The sequence below is a fragment of the Passer montanus genome, unplaced genomic scaffold (genome assembly GCF_014805655.1).
Source record: "Passer montanus isolate IOZ18808 unplaced genomic scaffold, ASM1480565v1 scaffold9, whole genome shotgun sequence".
Taxonomy (NCBI): Eukaryota; Metazoa; Chordata; class Aves; order Passeriformes; family Passeridae; genus Passer; species Passer montanus.
Window position 1 is genome coordinate 5,032,636 of NW_024374367.1, and position 17,848 is coordinate 5,050,483.

The window sequence follows — 17,848 nt, forward strand, 5'->3', positions numbered from 1 at the left end:
AATTTCTAGTTTATCCATACCTCAAATTCATATCCTAGAAGGTCAATAGGAATCTTGTGCTTCCTGGCATAGTTTTGCATGGCTCCAGTTAGGAAAGCTTGAGTAAAATAGAATCCTGATAGCCAAAACACAGCAGGCTTCCCTAATTCATACCAATCCTGGAGAGAGGAAAGCAATACATTGAACAACCACAGAGAATCCCATACTCTTTGACTATTTTCTACATAATTGTACTCAGAAAATCTAAACAAAGCCTATCACACTTTTCCCAATAAAGACAAACTATATGGCAAAGTAGATTGAACAATTGGCAGCACTGCCACTTGTACATTACCTGTAAAAACTTCAGCCTTGCTAGCAAATCAACAATGTAGCTCCCTAATGGTTTTAGACTTGGGTATGAATGCTGTGCCCACTTCTCAGGAACTTTTCCAATAAGGAGACTGCCAGACAGAGCCTCCAGGTCAGCATCCATAACAACCAGTCCTTTAATGGCTTTCTTCAGGTTAATGAGTGTAATGCGAATATTTCGGATTAAACTAGAATTAAAAAATAAACAATTCTCTCACATTCTGTATGATTTATTAAACATGACTATGTCATTGGAAAAAAAGTAAAATAAGTGGATTATGGAGGCATCTCTAGAACATTTATAGCTTTTTAAATCTATATATCTATATAGATATCTGCACAATAAGCCATGTCAGTAAAGTCACGGATTTGTGCATTAGTGCAGATTAATTTAAGACAAGGAACAGTAATAAATTCTTTTGTTATCTCCAATATCCTGATTTTTTTTGTAAGAGGATAAATTTGAAACTCCAAATGTTTCTATATAACTATATTATAGACAAAGGAAAAAGGTTTAGATTGCAAAAGAAGAGGGTGTGCAATCAGGATAACTTGGAGACTAAGGCCAGAGAGCATTCGGGAGAATATTAAGCAGGAGACATGAAAAGAAAAATAGAAAAGAAGGAAAACAGAGAAAAACCAGAAAGAAGGAATGGACAGGCAGGTGAAGATAAAAAAGAAAATTAGGAAACAATGTCAAAAAAAGAGATTGAGGACCCAAGGAGAAAAATAAATTCAATTCTAGGTTTGTAGTTTTAGAAGAATAACTGAAAATTAGGCATAGGGGAAAAAAAGCATTGGAAAAAGGGGGAAAAATTCAAACAGAAGCACAAGAGAAAATTAAGAAACAAAATATCTCCATTACAGAAAACATTTCATGAACTATAACTGTGCATCCAGAGTTTCTAATTCCTTTACCTTACAGGTCAGAAATATGAGGAAAACAAAATAAAATTAAGGTAATGATGGTGAAAGAGAAAGTGAAGTTAAAAATATATATCTATATATTGTTTGAATTCTCTTTTCCCAGTACTTCCTCATACTCCCTTCTTTTCTCTTTCAGTTAATTTTGCCTGACATCTTGCCTATTATTTTTCCTGACATCTATCCTACACTCTGATTCTCCACAAGGAGCAAGGGTGTTTGGACTGCAGGTATCACTGCAGGCAATTAGAACAAAAAAAGATATTTCACACATAACAGGGCTTACAGAATATGATTTGCACAAAATATTTTCCTGCTAATGGAATGATTTCTGGTAAATTTCATAAAATAGAACATTCTTACTGGTTAAATCTTTCCATTTCTTGCACCAGCACAGTGTTCATACTTTCTTCATATCTCACAGGATATTTTGTTAGGCAACTTTCAATGTCAAAATCCTTTGGAAGCTGTAAATGACAACACATTTGGAAATCATTCCATATATCATTATGATTTTCCAGTAAAGGTGTGCAAATGTGAAAATTTGCAGAGCGATAGAAACCACTAAACTTTCTGATTAGTATCTTAGCAATACAGGATTCAGTAGTTCAATCTAAATAAAAATTTGTGGGATTTTAAAGTTTATTTTTTAAAAAAACACCTGGAATTTTTAATATAATGAAAATTTATTAGTATGTTTCTATTTATTACTTTTAAATTTGTTCATGTGAATGAATCAACTGTTCTTTCAAGTTCTCTTTGTTCTGCTTTCTCTCTTTCTACTGTCTTCTGCCTATTTAATAAAACTAATAAAATTTCTTTCAACTGAAATATAGCTGTGGTCTGTAACAGCCACACAAGTTCTTACTTTCACATCGCACTAAGTTCCTTTCAAAATGCTTTTCTTTCAACATGAAATCTACTTTACACTGAAGATTCTAGTTAAGGAATTTCTGCTTTGTAAAAAGATAAATTGAAGTAATTTGTATAGTACAGTACCTTGCTAAGAATATCATCTGCAATTGCATAAAGAGTGCTGTCACCACCCCCAGAAGTTCCCTGAGAACCTCCTCCTTGTGTTAAAATCAAAGATTCAAAGAGGGTCTTAGTTTGCTGAAGATCTTTTGCAATATCCACATTTTCATGCAAGCCAAACACCTCTGGGTGCTGAGTAAAGGGAAGATTCTAGGACAAAATAAAAAAAAAATGTCTTGGTGACATAAAGCAGGAGGAATCTTATCCTAAGTTTAAGAAGTCAAGTGAAAAACTACCACTGACTAAACTGCAACTGCAGGTGGCCCTTAGTGGCAGGTACTTGCAGACAGAATTACTGGTGATAGAGCCACCACCTCTCACACAGAAAGGAATTTCCAAAGAATTCTCAATTATCTATATTACACATCCCCCTATCTACTTACTGATTCCCTCTCCAAAACATTTGAAATCGTGGCAAGGATCATACAAAGATGCTGCCAAGAACCTGAGCACACAATTAATTGTGCTGCAAAACTACCCCTTTAAGCCTTTCAGGATTGCTTTCTTAGCACATCATTGTAACAGTGCAAAGCCTTGTTGCTACTTTTTACCTTAATAAACTCAATGTACTCCTCATATGTGCCTTTGGGTGGAGCATAGTAGTTGCCACTGGGAGAAAAAGTGTATCGAGGGTTTTCGATGATGTCTGGGTTATAGAAGTCATCCAGCATTGTCAGCAGCAAACGCCTGTCCCAGTCATCTGTCACTCGACCTCCATAGTTACACTCACCAGTCAGGTAAGAGACAGCTTCAAAGGGAACATGGCTGTACTCATTGATGAAGAGCTGAAACAGAAATAAGAGCACTTTAGAGACTTGCAGTATCTGCTAAACAACAGTGTGACCCAACAGACTAAAAGGCTGGAAGCTATAGCATGTGTAAGCTGCAGTTTATGGAGTTTTCTTCCTAGGTGCTGGAAACCCAAATTCTGAAATCGTATTTTCAGGTAAAAATTATTGTTTAAAATCAAGATGAGTTAAGAGCAAAAGCCTGTTATGAATATCAAAATTACTTAGTCATCCAAGTCATTCTTCAATTATTTACAAGTGGATGGTTTCTCCAGTTCAGATGGGCACTTTTCTGAATCAGAAATAAACATGTGTTTATCTTTTAATTTATCTTTTAATCTTCCTCCAATCTCATTCATTAACTTCTTGGTAACTTCGTGAAATCTTCAGCCTCAACTTCTGTAATTCAGTTTTAATTCTCCTGACTTTTATAAAGAGTGCCTATAAAAGGCTCAAGGTCGAGTAGTATTCACCATTTCATCTTGGGGAAGGAGAATAGTCTGAGGTTCTGTTAACTACCAGTATACATGTAAACAAAATGTCCTCCTACTATCCACCCTAATAGGTGACTGTCATTGACATGTGCTACCTCAAGAACAGTGAGCTCTTGTACATGACAAATTTAACTTTTATGATACTCATATATATTCATTATATTCCATAAGTCTGTAGGAATCAAAACTTTTTATGTAATTTGTAATTTTGAAAATATTTATGATTGATATCCCTTGCCCTTACAGCTGAAGTCCTGAATATCTATAAACATTTAAGGTAACTTCAGTGTACTGCTCCTTGTGACTCCCAGCTGTGTTTTACAAGGTCAGAGTTCAGGAGATAATCAATGATTTTACCTGCAGCTGTCTGATACTGATTCTCAAGTCAGATTCATTAAATCCATAGGGTATATTCCAACCAAGGGGCCCAAACTTCCTTCTCTCCTGAACAAGAGCATGGAAGAAACAAACTCCAAAGAGTAGTTTCTCCCATACCTTTGAGAAAAGCAAAAGAAAAATGCATTATTAACTAGTCTGTAAGTTCATGGTAGTGTGCAACTTGTGTAGTGAGCATCCTTGGATTACCACTCTCCACCCAGGTGTAAATCCAGGCCACCATTAAGTACCTTGTGGGTTTTGCCCAGGGAACAAGTGCAACACAGTGTCACGTATGCAAGCACATTTAGCCAGTTCCTCAAGTACCATGACATTCTTTAATGTATAGGGCAACTGACTTCATAAGAATTCCAATTGCACCAGATATTTATTTTTAAGGTTCATTAGATAAACAAAAAATACAAATGCCTTTTTAAAGCAAGTCCTTAGGTGCAGTCACAGCTATGTATGTTGATAACTCATATCTCTGATCCCACTGTTTTTCACTTCCTTCACAGGTAATGATTAGCTAAGTTGTTCACCAGGTACCAATAAGATATATGGGCACTGCAGAACTTGGTCCCTGGTAGCAAGAAAAGGTCTCCTCAGTGCTGATCATCTCAATAACAACAGACATGCCTGTCTAATCAATGTTCAGAGTCCATGTACATTGTGTACTACGTGTGTGTAGCATGTAAGTGATTTAATAAAGCCTAAGAAACCATTTAAAATATTGCTATATGAAATTACCTGGCAGAGGTAATTCTTAACTAATTATCTTTATCACTGCAAAACCTAAATTCACAACCACAGTAATAATTTTATCTTGTAATTATTCACTGGACAGAAATCAATATATCTGTGGATAAAAAAACCCCCAAAATACAAAAGCTTCTCAAAAGACAGGCACATTACCAGCTCCTTTCCAGGGCATCCAGCAAAGAATTCAGGATCAGAAATAGGATCAGAAAGAAATGACTGAAGTAGGTTTAACCGGAGACCAGTAGGAGGCTCATTTGTCATCTTCACGCCATTCTGCAGAATGGTTACTGGAAACTAGAAATAAAAAATAGCAAAACTGCATTCAGAAAGTGTGGAACAGATTCTATATTAACAATATACTACTATTCTGTGTTTTTTACATTAACAACTGTCTGCAAGAAATTACATTTTAAAGGTCAAGAGCTTATAAAAAATTCTCCAAGGCATCAAGAAAGTAAGACTCTGCTGTAAATAACAAATCTGTATATTAAAATGTTTTCTTGGTATTCAACACTTCACAGATAAAATGCAAGACTAATTTTTTAATTTATGTGAGAGCAAAAATACCTTCTTAATCATATATGCTGACAGATTGGAGTTTCATTGAGTAGTACACAAAATATTGCAAATCACAGCATCAAAATATTACAAAGGAAGCTTGATATTATCATGTTTATAATTATTTTTTAAAAGTCCTTTCTTGGGTAAATTATCTCTTCAAAGGCTCATTGCATTTCAGAGAAGTTTTGTATTATCAGCTCATTCAGGTATACAAAAATTCCCTAAAAATGCCATCAACTTTCCCTTTCCCTAAACAGAGATTACAGGGCCATGCATATACCTTTGGTGAAGGGTAACTTGTAAGCCAAAGTCTGAATTCTGGGTGACATGTTTCACTGTCAAGCTCCTCACATATTTTCTCCAGCATTGGCATCCAGGAGACAGCTAAATGACAATTTTGTAAACAAACCCATGTTCCTTCTTCCATTCCCGTTTGAATCATTTTTGTAGCTATTGGTCCTTGTCCTTGTCCTAATGAGATGGACTGAAACTTATCTCCTACCATCTCTCTGTCATTTGCCAATTTCATAAGGCCTTGAACAGAAAGCATAAGATTTTAGCACTCATATATTAAAAAGAAATTATGTCAGAAAAAAAATAATTAAAAACTTCTATTACTATTCTGTTTACATGTACATACAAATTAGCATTTTTAAGGGGCACAAAATTCTACCAGTCTGACACAATGCACTCAAATCTACTTGCAGAAAATGGAAAATAATCCTCACTGTGTATTGAAGGGGAATTTGAGGTCCCTACTTTCTGTGTATACTTACTAGACATGGGATCTGCTCCTGGAGATAGCACAAATATTAAAGGGACTGTAGCAGTTGAATCTAAGTAACTTTTTGCTAGATCAAAAGGCGGTGGCTCTACAAATTTCTTCCCCAGTTTTTCAGTAACAAATGTTGTTATAGCTGGACCAATCTGGTAACAAAAAGCAAATACAAACCATTAGCATAGACATAACTGCAGATCTGACAATGTCTTTTATGCCAAATTCCCAAGCCTGCAGACACTTCTCTGATTTGCAGAGATTTGAGACCAGTCTTGCAGAGTGATCCAAAGGCAAAGGTTTCACCTCTTGTTGACAACTCCCTCCTTATTTTTTCCTTACAAGGGGAATAATAATGTTTTTAGAAAGTTAAGAATAACATACCTTGTATAAATAATATTAAATAATATTAAGACCTTGAGTTAGGCTTTTCCTGATGCAGAGGACAAGCACATTCTTCCTTAGGATATATTAATGTAATTATTTTTAATTAATTCAAGGGAGCAATTTTAATATGCCTTAAATTCTAACATTGATAGTTCCTAAAGAAAATGCAATACAATTTGGTAAGAGCACCAAAGGCAGAATTTGCTGAAAGTTCATCTTGGTCATTCGAATCAACACATTTTATCTCTTTTTGCCTTAAATATCATTTGCATGAAAGCACATGGTATTACATAACCTGTGTATTTTTTTCAGGCTATTATGTCCTGTTCTTGAGTATATTGAGTGTACCAGGAAACAGCCTAGGCATGAAAAAATATTTCATGTGAGTTAGAGCAATGAGAATCCTCCAAAAGATTAATTAAATCACGTCAGAAAGAAAGATTTCAGCTGATGCTTTAGGTGTTTGTATTGGTCACTTGAAAAATAAGAACAGCATTTACTTTCTTAATAAATATGATGAAGAACAAATTAATTACTGCAACAGGCAGGGAAAACTATGCTACAAGGTATGGCACAGTCTACAAACACTCTATAACAGATCATTTTACCTTGTCTGGTCTTAAGCACCGAAGAACTATCATCTTCTGTAATTCAGTTAATGTATTATTAAACTCTTCTGGTAATGGAAAGTTGTGAGGCTCTTTGCTATCATACATTTTTTGCCATTCACTTATATTTTCAGAGACATGACTCCTAGAGAAAAAAACCACAAGTACTATAAATACCTGGAGTCTTTTTTTTAATGTTTATCAAAGGCAAATTACATTGCATTGTCATTTAAGACACTTCATATCTACATCAGAAAAGAATCCTACAGTTGAGTTTCTTCATGCTGAATGGTGAAAAATCTCTTTCCACCATGCTGCTGAGGAGAGATCCACCTGAAAGGTTCCAAGATGACAATAAGTTCAGTCTGTTCTTCCAGCCAGCACTGCTTGCACCTTCATAGGTCCGGGTGAATTTTCTGCCTCCACTAGTTCAGGAAAACACCACACTTTAACTGAAGAAAATTACCAGGAAATTCAACTAGGAAACCTATTTTCCTTCACACAACATGCAGAGTATGTCCTTGGCAATGGGACAACTCTCAGATTGTTTAAAGGCCAGATCATCATCCACATTGCTACTTAAACTCCAAAGGGGCTGAAACACAAAACAACCTCAAAGAACTTCTAAGAGAGCAGTGTAACTGCATTCAGATCAAAACGCTCCAAATATTTGCACTCAGTCAGCTAATTTATGGAAGTCTTGTACAGCCATGTTGTCTCCAGAATTTAGTGTTAAATTCTACTTAAACCAGGGTGAAATTGTACAGAGTTCAGGAGAATAGAGATTACTAGAAAACGTCCTTTCCCAGAACTGTAGTGGAATTCTGCTACATCTACTATCTCTGGCTTCCACTGAACCCTTAAAACATTGTTTCTCTACTATGAAGACACTTCAGAAGAAAAGTTCCTTTAGGCAACACATCAAATAATTTAGAACAAATAGTTTTATTATGTAATATTATAACTAGTGATCTGACTAATTGGAGTAAGTGACGCAAACATGAAATGAAAAAACGGGGCTGGTTTCACCCCATTTGCATTCTGGCACTGATTTGGAAAACACAGCAAACATTTCTTTCAGCATGTTATGTATGTATTGGTCAAAACCAATTCAGGCCAATTCCCATCAGTATTTTACCATACCTCAGCCTTTCCAAAGCTGGGAATTCACTGGCACGACATAATTCATCCCAGCTCTTATCTGATAGCCAAGATGGGTCTGGATTCTTGTGCTCATTCTTGAGACCCACACCTCCAGTTAGTAAGAACATAAACTCTTGATGTTCTATTTCTTTATTAGCCCTATATATGTAAATAAAAAAACAACAAACAGTAATTGAGATATAATTTTACATATTATAAACAGTGGTTTTAAACTAATTACATTTCACTGTCCTTTAGGAATGTTTCTACTTCAGTAAGAGCTGAGATCAGATCTCAATATGCTATATTATTAAAAATTTCATGGTGAAAATGTCTGATTAATACTAAAGTAAGGGTTTCAAGAGGTAAATCTTAGAATCAATGAATTGTTTAGGTTGGAAAAGACCTTTAAGATCAAGTCCATTAACCCAGCACTGCCAAGCTATCACTAACCCCTGTCCTTCACTGCCTCATCTATACAGCTTTTAAATGCCTCCGGGGATGATGATTCTACACTGCCCTGAGCAGCCTGTTCCAGTGCTTGACAATGCTTTTGGTGAAGAACTTATTCCTAATATCTGCCTTTCTTTTTTTTAAAGTGCAATTATTCCTGGTTTTTAAAGGCTATGCAGAAAATAATGTGTTCTACGATTACAGTACCCTTACAGATTGGCCCAGGAAGAACATGCATGTAGAGATGAGCAGACACTACAATTAATTAAGTATGCACATTACGGTTGTGCAATTTTGAACATACTACTCCTTTCATAATTTATTCACACAAAATTAGGAAAAGAAAACTAAAAAGCTGGTGGAAAGGAGAAGACTGCATCTGAGATCACATGATATGTAAATGCAAAAGGGTAACAGAAAGAGAAGAGAAAAAATTAAAGACAAAGACCTGGAAGTTGTTTGCATTATACATTATGCCTAAGTTTTCTTTCTAAAATGTCTTTTTAAATAACAGAAATTATTTTTGACATAAATAATGTCGAAATGTATGTAACACTACCCAGATCCTTTAAAGACAGATTTATCATTCACAAAACCACTGACAAATGGGCACACTTTTTTTTTCATAACATGTCCTGTAGTAGTGATACGTGCACTCACACACTCTTCCATTTTTTATTACACATCTTAGAAAGCCCAAAGTGTTTATGACCTTACTCCAAAGGCATTATTATGTGCACAAGAACATTCCATCTCCTCAGTACCTGCTCCCAGGATAAAATCACTAGTTTCTGTTAATAACAGACTTCACAAAAATGAACTTACAGGAGCAGATTACAGCACAATAGAAATGAGAAGAGCAGCTTGTCTGTTTCAAACAGTGAACGACAGACTTGGCAGTACAGATTGTAGGTGAAGTGGTCATTTAGATACTGAAGTCGCTTCTTCAAAACTTTGGATTTATTACTAAAAAGAAAAGAAGTGATAAACTGAGACTTCAAATTGAATAAAATATACAATCCATTAAGAAATCTCATCTATTTAGGGTTGTGGAGGATTTATATCAGATCCACAGGCTCCAGAAGGGACTTAGGTGGCAGTTTCCCCAAAATTTCAACTATACTCCCTGTATTTTTAAAAGATTGTAGCACTTTTCGAAGTCCCAAGTAAAATAATAAGCTGAAATCAACTTGCCACAGTTCAGTGGTGGCACTCAGTCATCAAAATGGAGCCTATTTCAGAACCTGATTTCACACTAAGTCACATTTTTGAAATACTTAAATATAGCACATCCTTACAGTTCATAATTTGTTTTAACAGTAACTAAAATGATAAATTAATTCATTAATAAACCCTATTTTCCTTCAAAATCCTGCATTTAATGAGGCAAACTGTTTCCAAATGGAGAAAACTATTGATAACAAGAGAATTGAAACCCCCTTATTCTCTGCAGACAGCCCCTCTTTACCTGTCATGAATGGAGCTGATGTAGAGGCTGACAAACCAGCTGAGGGAGTACTGGTACATGGGGTCGATGTTGGCCAGGTCAGCGATGCTGAAGAAGAGCACGGCCGAGTGCTGCGCCACGGGCCGGTACGCCTCCCGCGACTCCGCGATCTTCAGCTCCGTCTTCTCTGCAATCTGCACACCAGCAGCAGGGGAGAAACAACAGCTCCTAATATAGGCTTAATACTCTTCATGTTCTACGAAAATATTACTACTTAATAGCATTTCCAAAATAGTGCCATACAGCACTGCAGCACCAGAGTAATGCTGTAACTTTTCTGCTCCAGAAGGCACCACCCCAGTAGGTGAAACGAGCACTTGGCCCTACCCCAGCACTGCCTGATCTATTTACCTGCACTACAGACACACACACTTTAAAACATTTTACAGACTGAATAAACTACCAGTGAAGATTCTAGAACAAATCCAATTTAATTTCTTTTTCCATTTCACTAGCACAGAATTTGATCCTTGTGCTATGCATCCAAATCAGAGACCTTCTGCTGGCTGCAAATTTTAACATTTAATTTCTCAGTATTATTGAGGGAAGCACACATACACACTCCTTACCTGCTGTTTTCTGGTGATCTCATTAGCCATGACTTTGGCAGAATCTAAGATCTGGATGGCAGTCTCATCTTCCAGAATATCACCTTCAGATGACTCTAAAGTTTCTAAAATTTTCTTCTCAATTTCTTGTAGATTCTTTTTATTGGCTGCGGACTGAACAATGAGAGCATTTCTTTCCTCTTCTAAATCTGGCCTAAGGAAGAAAAACACAAAAACCAAAATGAGTCAATGCTCATCTTGCACTCGCTGCAAAAAAAGCCCATGAAAATTACTCCCTCTTCCTACAGGAAGTTATTTGTGAATATTCTTTTCAGTTCAAGGAGGTTTTTTGTTATTAACATCTATTTATACTGGGGAGTATAGATTTCTTCGCATTACTTCTACTCAGTATTTGGAAATGATGGCCTAATCTTTAACATCTTAGCATTTTGAAAATGGCAGTGCATCCTACTTTTCTCTTACTGTATTGCTGCTGCCTGAAAAAAACCCACCAAGTGATACACAGAGCCAGTTTACTGCTGGAAACACTTCTGTTAGCACACAGTTTACCCCAGGTACAAGACATGCCTGCCCAACCCAGATACTGTTTCTCTGTGCCTCTGTGAGGGCTCAGATATGATCCATAATCAGTTTCAGAGGTACTTTGCATTTATTTCATACAAAATTAAAATGATACCCTCTACGCCTTTGTCTATGCTTTGTCACACTGAAAAAATAACAGTAATGATTCAAATAATATTTACAAAGTTTTCTAACATTCAAGGAATATTTCAGGAGAAAATTGCCATGAAAAACAATGATTTCACATCTGCTATTTTAATTAACTTGTGGACACTTATCCCTAACAAATTTTTTTTTTTAATAATAAAATTTTAATTTAAAGCTGTTACTGAGCAAACTTTATACCACGTAACATCCATTCTTCTATACAGTAAATTAATTTCCCTTTCATGGGAATTATGCCATAAAAACCTTTAATGGCTGTTTACCACAAAGAGAGACTTACCTCTCTTCTGCTACAACAATACCTAGCAGCTGGTCTTCAAGTCCTTCTGGTGTGATCATAAAATTGAGTAATAAAACTTTTGTAGCAAGTTCAGGCATATAGTGTGGATTTCTTAGTTTTGTGGTAATAAAAAACTTGAAATCACTGGAATACTCAATAATGCTCTCACCGAGCCTGATACAATCCATACCTCCTGAAGTTAAGAAGAGAAACAGTAAGAAAATTTATTCATAGGAAAAAAATCTTCTGTCATTAAATAAAGGCAAACTTCTCATCAATGACAAATTTCCAGAGAAGTAAATTTAGTAAACATATCTGATAGTGTGAAAAATTCTCACAGACTTCAATGAGGCCATTTATCACTCTCAGCAGATGAAATCAAGTCAATTCTATCACCACTGTACTTCCAATTTGCTTATACAAAAACTAGAGATGGAAACAGAGAGCTGTGGAATTATTCTCAAATATTCTATTCTTAGAGACTATTCTTTCATTGAATTACTTGTCTGAAAGCCACAAAGAAAAAAAAAAAAGTATTTGAGCTTTACTTTCCTTTTGTTTTTAATTCTGAACATGAAAACCAATAAAGACAAACTAGGTAGGAAGGAAGGGAAAAAATATTTTTCTTTATGTGCACTTTTCTGTCATCTAACAGGAGGAAAAGCAGAAAACCAAATTCCTAGCTACTTGCTAAGTACAGTTAAAACTATGCCTGAAGCAAAATGTCCTGACAGCTTTATTTGCTTTGTTCATGCAAAATTTAGCAAATATTATCATTAGACTAAAAAATATGAAAATGAACAAGCCAAACAATTTCACTGACAATGTTTTCTTCACAGAACTTCTTTAGTCCCCTATAGTGATCTGGTAAAGGTTTTCACATAAAACCATTTTCATGATAGGCAGGAATAACATTTATTAAAAAGCAAAACTTCAGGCTGCTGTGCAATTACCCTTCTCTTACCAGAGGCAGAATTAAGGCAAGAAGAGAGCAATATGAAAAACATCAGGTGGTGCCAGAGACTAGAAACTGAACATTAATGTTCTCTCCTTCAGGGTTCTAAATTAATTCTGCTGTACCTTGTTTAAATGTCTGCTTAAGCAGCAAAGGTTCAAGAGATGGGTCTAATTCTTCCCCAACATTTTCGAGCAGCAGTGGAGTCCCAAACTGAATGCAGTTCTCCACAGTCCTCATGTAGTCCGTGTCACTGATCTTGATAACATTCAGACGGTTGTCCTTCTCAAAATTCTTGATCCATTTATTTGCTTGACCTTGAGGATCAATCATTAATGGCCTAGAAAACACAGGACAGTTTCCTCAGTGCTTGCAGGCATATTCCAAAATTGTAAACCATTTTACATGTTTCTGTATTAGACTGTCGAGAAGAAGTGATACAATTTAATTTTGTTATTTTAAGATATCAGTGAATAATGGATGCATAGGTGTTTTACAATAATTTGAAAAGTAATAGCAGAAATAGCTGTAAAAGTTGCAAAAAATTTGAACAATCTTCACAAAATAACCAGAATACAGAATTATTGTAAAATATTCTTCTACCTCCACCCGGAATATAAAGATTCCACTTCTTTTTAAATTATATTGCTCTACAGAAGCTACACCACTATTTCTAGATATATTATCTTTTTTTAAGTGGGAACTTGCTTGGATTTGAAATGAAACCTTTTTGTCACCTACCAACGTCTTGAATTGTCAACAATGACCCCATTGTCTACAGAAAATACATCAGTTGGCAAACCAGCAATATTCCAGGCTCTTATTTTTACTGGGTCACCAAGATTCTTGCTCAAAGAGAAGTTCTCAGAACAAGGGATTTCTTTCTCCTGAAAAAGAAGAGGGAAAACCCAATAAAAGAAATGTTTTTCTTTATTCTGGGTTTCTTTATATCTTTATTAAATACCAATTCAAGCCAAAAATACAATATGCATTTTGTTTTAAGAAACTGAAATAGGTCATGTATAAGTAAAAATCCTGGGGAAAATAAAATTATAATTTCGATAATTAACTACATTTTCCCACTAAATATTTATTCTTTCATCAAATTTTGTAAGATTTGTCCAGTTTTTGGCACATTCATAATGTGGGAGGTTTGTTACATAAAGTTATGACTTAAGAAATACATACAAGTTGGAAATATCTAATTATATCTTCCATTAAATCAGTACAGCAATACAGTGCCGATTTGTTACTGCTTCATGCATTTTTAAGTGCTTCCATATCACTTGATTTGTCAATTATTTATTAATTTATTTGATTTATGAATTATGGCATTCATATGCCATTAGGATTAGAGTTAGGGTTAGGTTTGGGTTAGGGTCCCTATGTTGGAAGTGTCCCCTTGCAAACCACACAATTAACCATCTAATTAACATACAAATACTTGATGGCGTAAATTACAGAATGTTTTACATTACACATAACTACATTTTAAATTTATTTATTTTATTTAAAGGCAAAAATATAGAAAACAATGAGATTTTACTTTAGTAACAATCAAGCCTTACAAAATCAGTGATGGTCTCTTGTTTCTGATATGCTATTGTGGAGTAAATTATAAGTGCATAATTAATCCATTATTTAATTAAATTCAAATCTACAAAATATTGGATCAGCAGAATTGATCCTAAGAGGTCTACTAGGCTAATATTAGGTAAATTACAAGGGATTTTTGAAGCCTTTTTACTGTAGTCTCAAAAAACCAAAACATTTATTTAACTCTAAGACATCCTTCTAACCTCGCACAGTTTGCTCCAATCTTTGGTACATTCTTGTCGAAATCCAGCAGTAAAAGCTCCCAGATATGCTATTACACCAGCTGATATCAGAATATCACCTGTCAGATTATCATATTCCTCTTGAAGATCACATGCAGCTTGATTCCATCTATGAAAAGCAGAAAAAAGTCATACTGAAACCTCCACACTAATGATATTGATGTCAAAAATCAACTTGGTTTTGTTGATCTTAGGTAATAATAGTGAAAAATATTAAAACCTCATTCATGTGGTCTATTCTCATTTTGAAGAGATTTCTGCTACAATTCTCCCAATGTTGCTGCCCACATTTTTATGCTAAAAACAACTAGGAAAATTTCAAGGTGCCAGACATTCTTTAGTGTTACAGTCCTCAGACACAAACACAGCATTAAAGGCTTAGAGAACGTGATTTCAATTTCTATTTCTAAAGTGGTTGTTTTATCTGACATTCGAACTTTAAACTGACCTTGTTTTCTCTCCACCAAGGCCTCCAATCAACTTCTCTGCTCGTTCCAGTTTTTTAGCACACAGATCAACCTGGAATTCCAAACGAGCCTTTTCTTCTGTCTTTTCAGCAAAGGTTTGTTCCAGAGCAGCCAAACGGCCTTCAACTTCTGCAAGTTCTCCTCTCTTCTGATTCAACAGTTCCATTGTCACTGCCAAGGACTCCTCTGCCACTTTTAAATGTTCTTTTTTGGGTTCAATCTCCTATTCAATTACAACCAATCCACAAATGCTTTAGTACATTTTTGTAATTTTATTATTAACTACAATGCTTAGGGTGAATACACGGAGCAAAGGACGATTCTACAGCACCAAAGGGCAAGGATCAAAACCACACCTTTGATACCCTGTGAAAGACTTCCATTCCCTTAATCCATTTGCATAAACCCTCTGCTGCTGAGGAAGCTTTAGCCACCACTTGTGGATCAAACTCTGGATTAGTCAGGTATTCAGTCCGAATTTTCTGCATGACAGCCTCCTGGGTAAGAAAAGCATTATAGCCCATCAGATTTCACAGCTGACACCTCAAAACTGAACTGATTCATTGCCATTTCTCTACACAATGAAATAAGAAAGAACTATTCCATAATAATTGTTGTAGAAATCACTGCTCATTTGATTGTTTTGATGTTCTTATCATGTTTCATAGTCTTTCCCTGTTTTCATTCTAATCCTGTGCTTACGCTTTCTAATCATGCATTTGCTGTATCTTCCAAGTGGTAGCTCCATAAGTTCTAAGAGATTACAGTCACAGAGAAGCCTTACTTTACACTGCCCTTTATGCAAAACACATCAATTCCATTATTTGCTATCTTTTTCTCAATACGCAACTTTGGGGACACTATAAAAATGCATTTTTCCTAATGTAATACAGAATGTAATTGCTTGTGCCTACTTTTGGGGATCAGTTTTATAAAGGGCAAAGCATATTCCACTTCCAATTAATTCAGCCAAGGGCAAGAATCACATTCTTGGATAATAAGACTTTTGGGAGAAAAGATCATATTTGAAAGGTTATATAGCTAGTGCATTTTTGCATTTATTGTATATCTGCCAAAATAATTAACAAAATATTACCCATTGTGTCATCATTCATTCATTTAATAAAAAATAATACAATTAGAAAAATATGTTAAGAAAGGCAGCAATGGACAGTCAATTATAAAAAGAAGTTTATAATGCTGAATGGTTGATCTAGTAAAACCAACAAAAAAAAAAAAAAAGGCATAGGAAGACTGGACATGGATCAAATGTCCATTGGTTCCACTGAAAATCCCCAGCAATTCCCAAAACAGAATATGTGAAATGAGGCTATAATGAGTTCATTTCATAACAAAAAGGACACAGGCTCAGAAGAAACTGATTGATTTGGACAAATGATGCCTGCAATAAAGTATTTTCTCATTTTATTGCTTTTTCCCTGCAAGAAAGTGTGTGGTAAAAATTACTGAAAAAGCCTTACCGGAATGGGTTTCTCAGAACAGGCTTTCAATTCCTTTAAGAAATTTATGTTGCCAAGCATTTTCTGGCTTACACCCCAATAATCCAAAATCTACAAAACATAGTAGGAAATACCTTTTCAGGATTTAAAACAAATACACATACAAACAATTACAAACCTCATTTAATTAAAATTCATGAATATTTAATACTGATTATCAGGTATCTCCCTGAGAGGCCAATAAAGCAGAAAGTCTGTCAGATCAAACATTTCCTTCCAATCATACTTTAGTCAAAAAGTAAACAGTGTCACATGGAAGTTATGCATTATCTACTCTCAAGAAATGTGTAAAGAAAATTAAATCTTAATTAAAAAATTAAATCACATTAAAAAATTTGGAAAGTTTTCAGTAAAATCCTGGGTGGAGGCTATAAGTATTTACCTATTTGAATGGACCATGGGTTATCTTGCTTATTGGATAAGCGTTGGAAAGAACATGAATTACATTTTTATTTCAGACTATCATCTGCTGTTTTACCTTGCCTCCAGATCCTGAAGGATCTGTAATTCTTTCAGGTTTTTTTTCTCTTATGACACAGACAGCAGCCATGACAAGTTTGACACCAGATGGAGGATTTTTCATTGTTTTGACAACTGCTATATCAGAAGGCTAAGAAAAATAAAATAAATATATGAAGTATTATATCTTTTTCAGCACTCAGTAGATGAAGTGATAGAAAAAAAGAGGAATTATAACACTGTTACCAATGAACGTAAGTGGTAACAGAGGACTTTTAGAAGGGATGATACAATGTTACCATCATGATTAACAATATCCACCACTATCCTCTATGCAGAGGAAAAAAAAAATTAAATTAATGCTAATAAACTGTAAACTAATGATTAAATAAAATTATGCTTTAAAAATTCCAGGTCAGAATATTTTTTATACACTTTTGTGTCATCTCTTATTCTTCTAAATTCCTACTTCATTATAGGGCTACATAACACTTTCAAATGCTGAGATTTAGATCAGCTTGCCTTCAAAGTGTCAAGAGCACCAATTGCAGCCTCCATGACAGGTAGTGCCTCTGCCAGGTCACTCTCACATTCATTTTTCAGTGCCTGAGCTTCTTCAGCTTTTGCTGTAGCAATTTCTTCATCCACTTTAACAATTTTTCTTTTTTCTTCTACTTCTGCAGATTCTACTTCTATAATCTAAAGAAAAACCATGAGTGGGCTTTATTTATATCGTGCCGTGAGTGATCAAATAAACTGAAATTATCTACTACAGAACTTACAGAATACTGTAAAATATAAAGGGAACACAGAAATTTTTAATATGTTAACATAATTTCAATTTATGTTAAGGGAATGATTTTTTAACATA

At 35.0% G+C, this 17,848-nt stretch overlaps 1 protein-coding gene across 1 annotated transcript in view; it reads right to left on the bottom strand.

The window, feature by feature from the left end:
• Positions 1–17,848, bottom strand: part of DNAH12 (dynein axonemal heavy chain 12) — a 60,245-nt gene that overhangs the window by 2,848 nt on the left and 39,549 nt on the right. The window contains exons 50-72 of the mRNA XM_039695524.1: positions 17,500–17,676; positions 16,997–17,128; positions 16,480–16,569; positions 15,355–15,495; positions 14,980–15,221; positions 14,493–14,640; positions 13,435–13,580; positions 12,819–13,033; positions 11,739–11,931; positions 10,733–10,925; positions 10,125–10,297; positions 9,482–9,622; positions 8,204–8,362; positions 7,061–7,205; positions 6,067–6,217; positions 5,571–5,824; positions 4,883–5,023; positions 3,950–4,087; positions 2,862–3,095; positions 2,275–2,460; positions 1,639–1,742; positions 335–539; positions 21–158 (exon numbers count right to left, since the gene is read on the bottom strand). Of these exons, the coding sequence (XP_039551458.1) occupies positions 21–158; positions 335–539; positions 1,639–1,742; positions 2,275–2,460; positions 2,862–3,095; positions 3,950–4,087; positions 4,883–5,023; positions 5,571–5,824; positions 6,067–6,217; positions 7,061–7,205; positions 8,204–8,362; positions 9,482–9,622; positions 10,125–10,297; positions 10,733–10,925; positions 11,739–11,931; positions 12,819–13,033; positions 13,435–13,580; positions 14,493–14,640; positions 14,980–15,221; positions 15,355–15,495; positions 16,480–16,569; positions 16,997–17,128; positions 17,500–17,676 (3,846 nt within the window). The remainder of the gene's footprint in view (positions 1–20; positions 159–334; positions 540–1,638; positions 1,743–2,274; positions 2,461–2,861; positions 3,096–3,949; positions 4,088–4,882; positions 5,024–5,570; positions 5,825–6,066; positions 6,218–7,060; positions 7,206–8,203; positions 8,363–9,481; positions 9,623–10,124; positions 10,298–10,732; positions 10,926–11,738; positions 11,932–12,818; positions 13,034–13,434; positions 13,581–14,492; positions 14,641–14,979; positions 15,222–15,354; positions 15,496–16,479; positions 16,570–16,996; positions 17,129–17,499; positions 17,677–17,848) is intronic.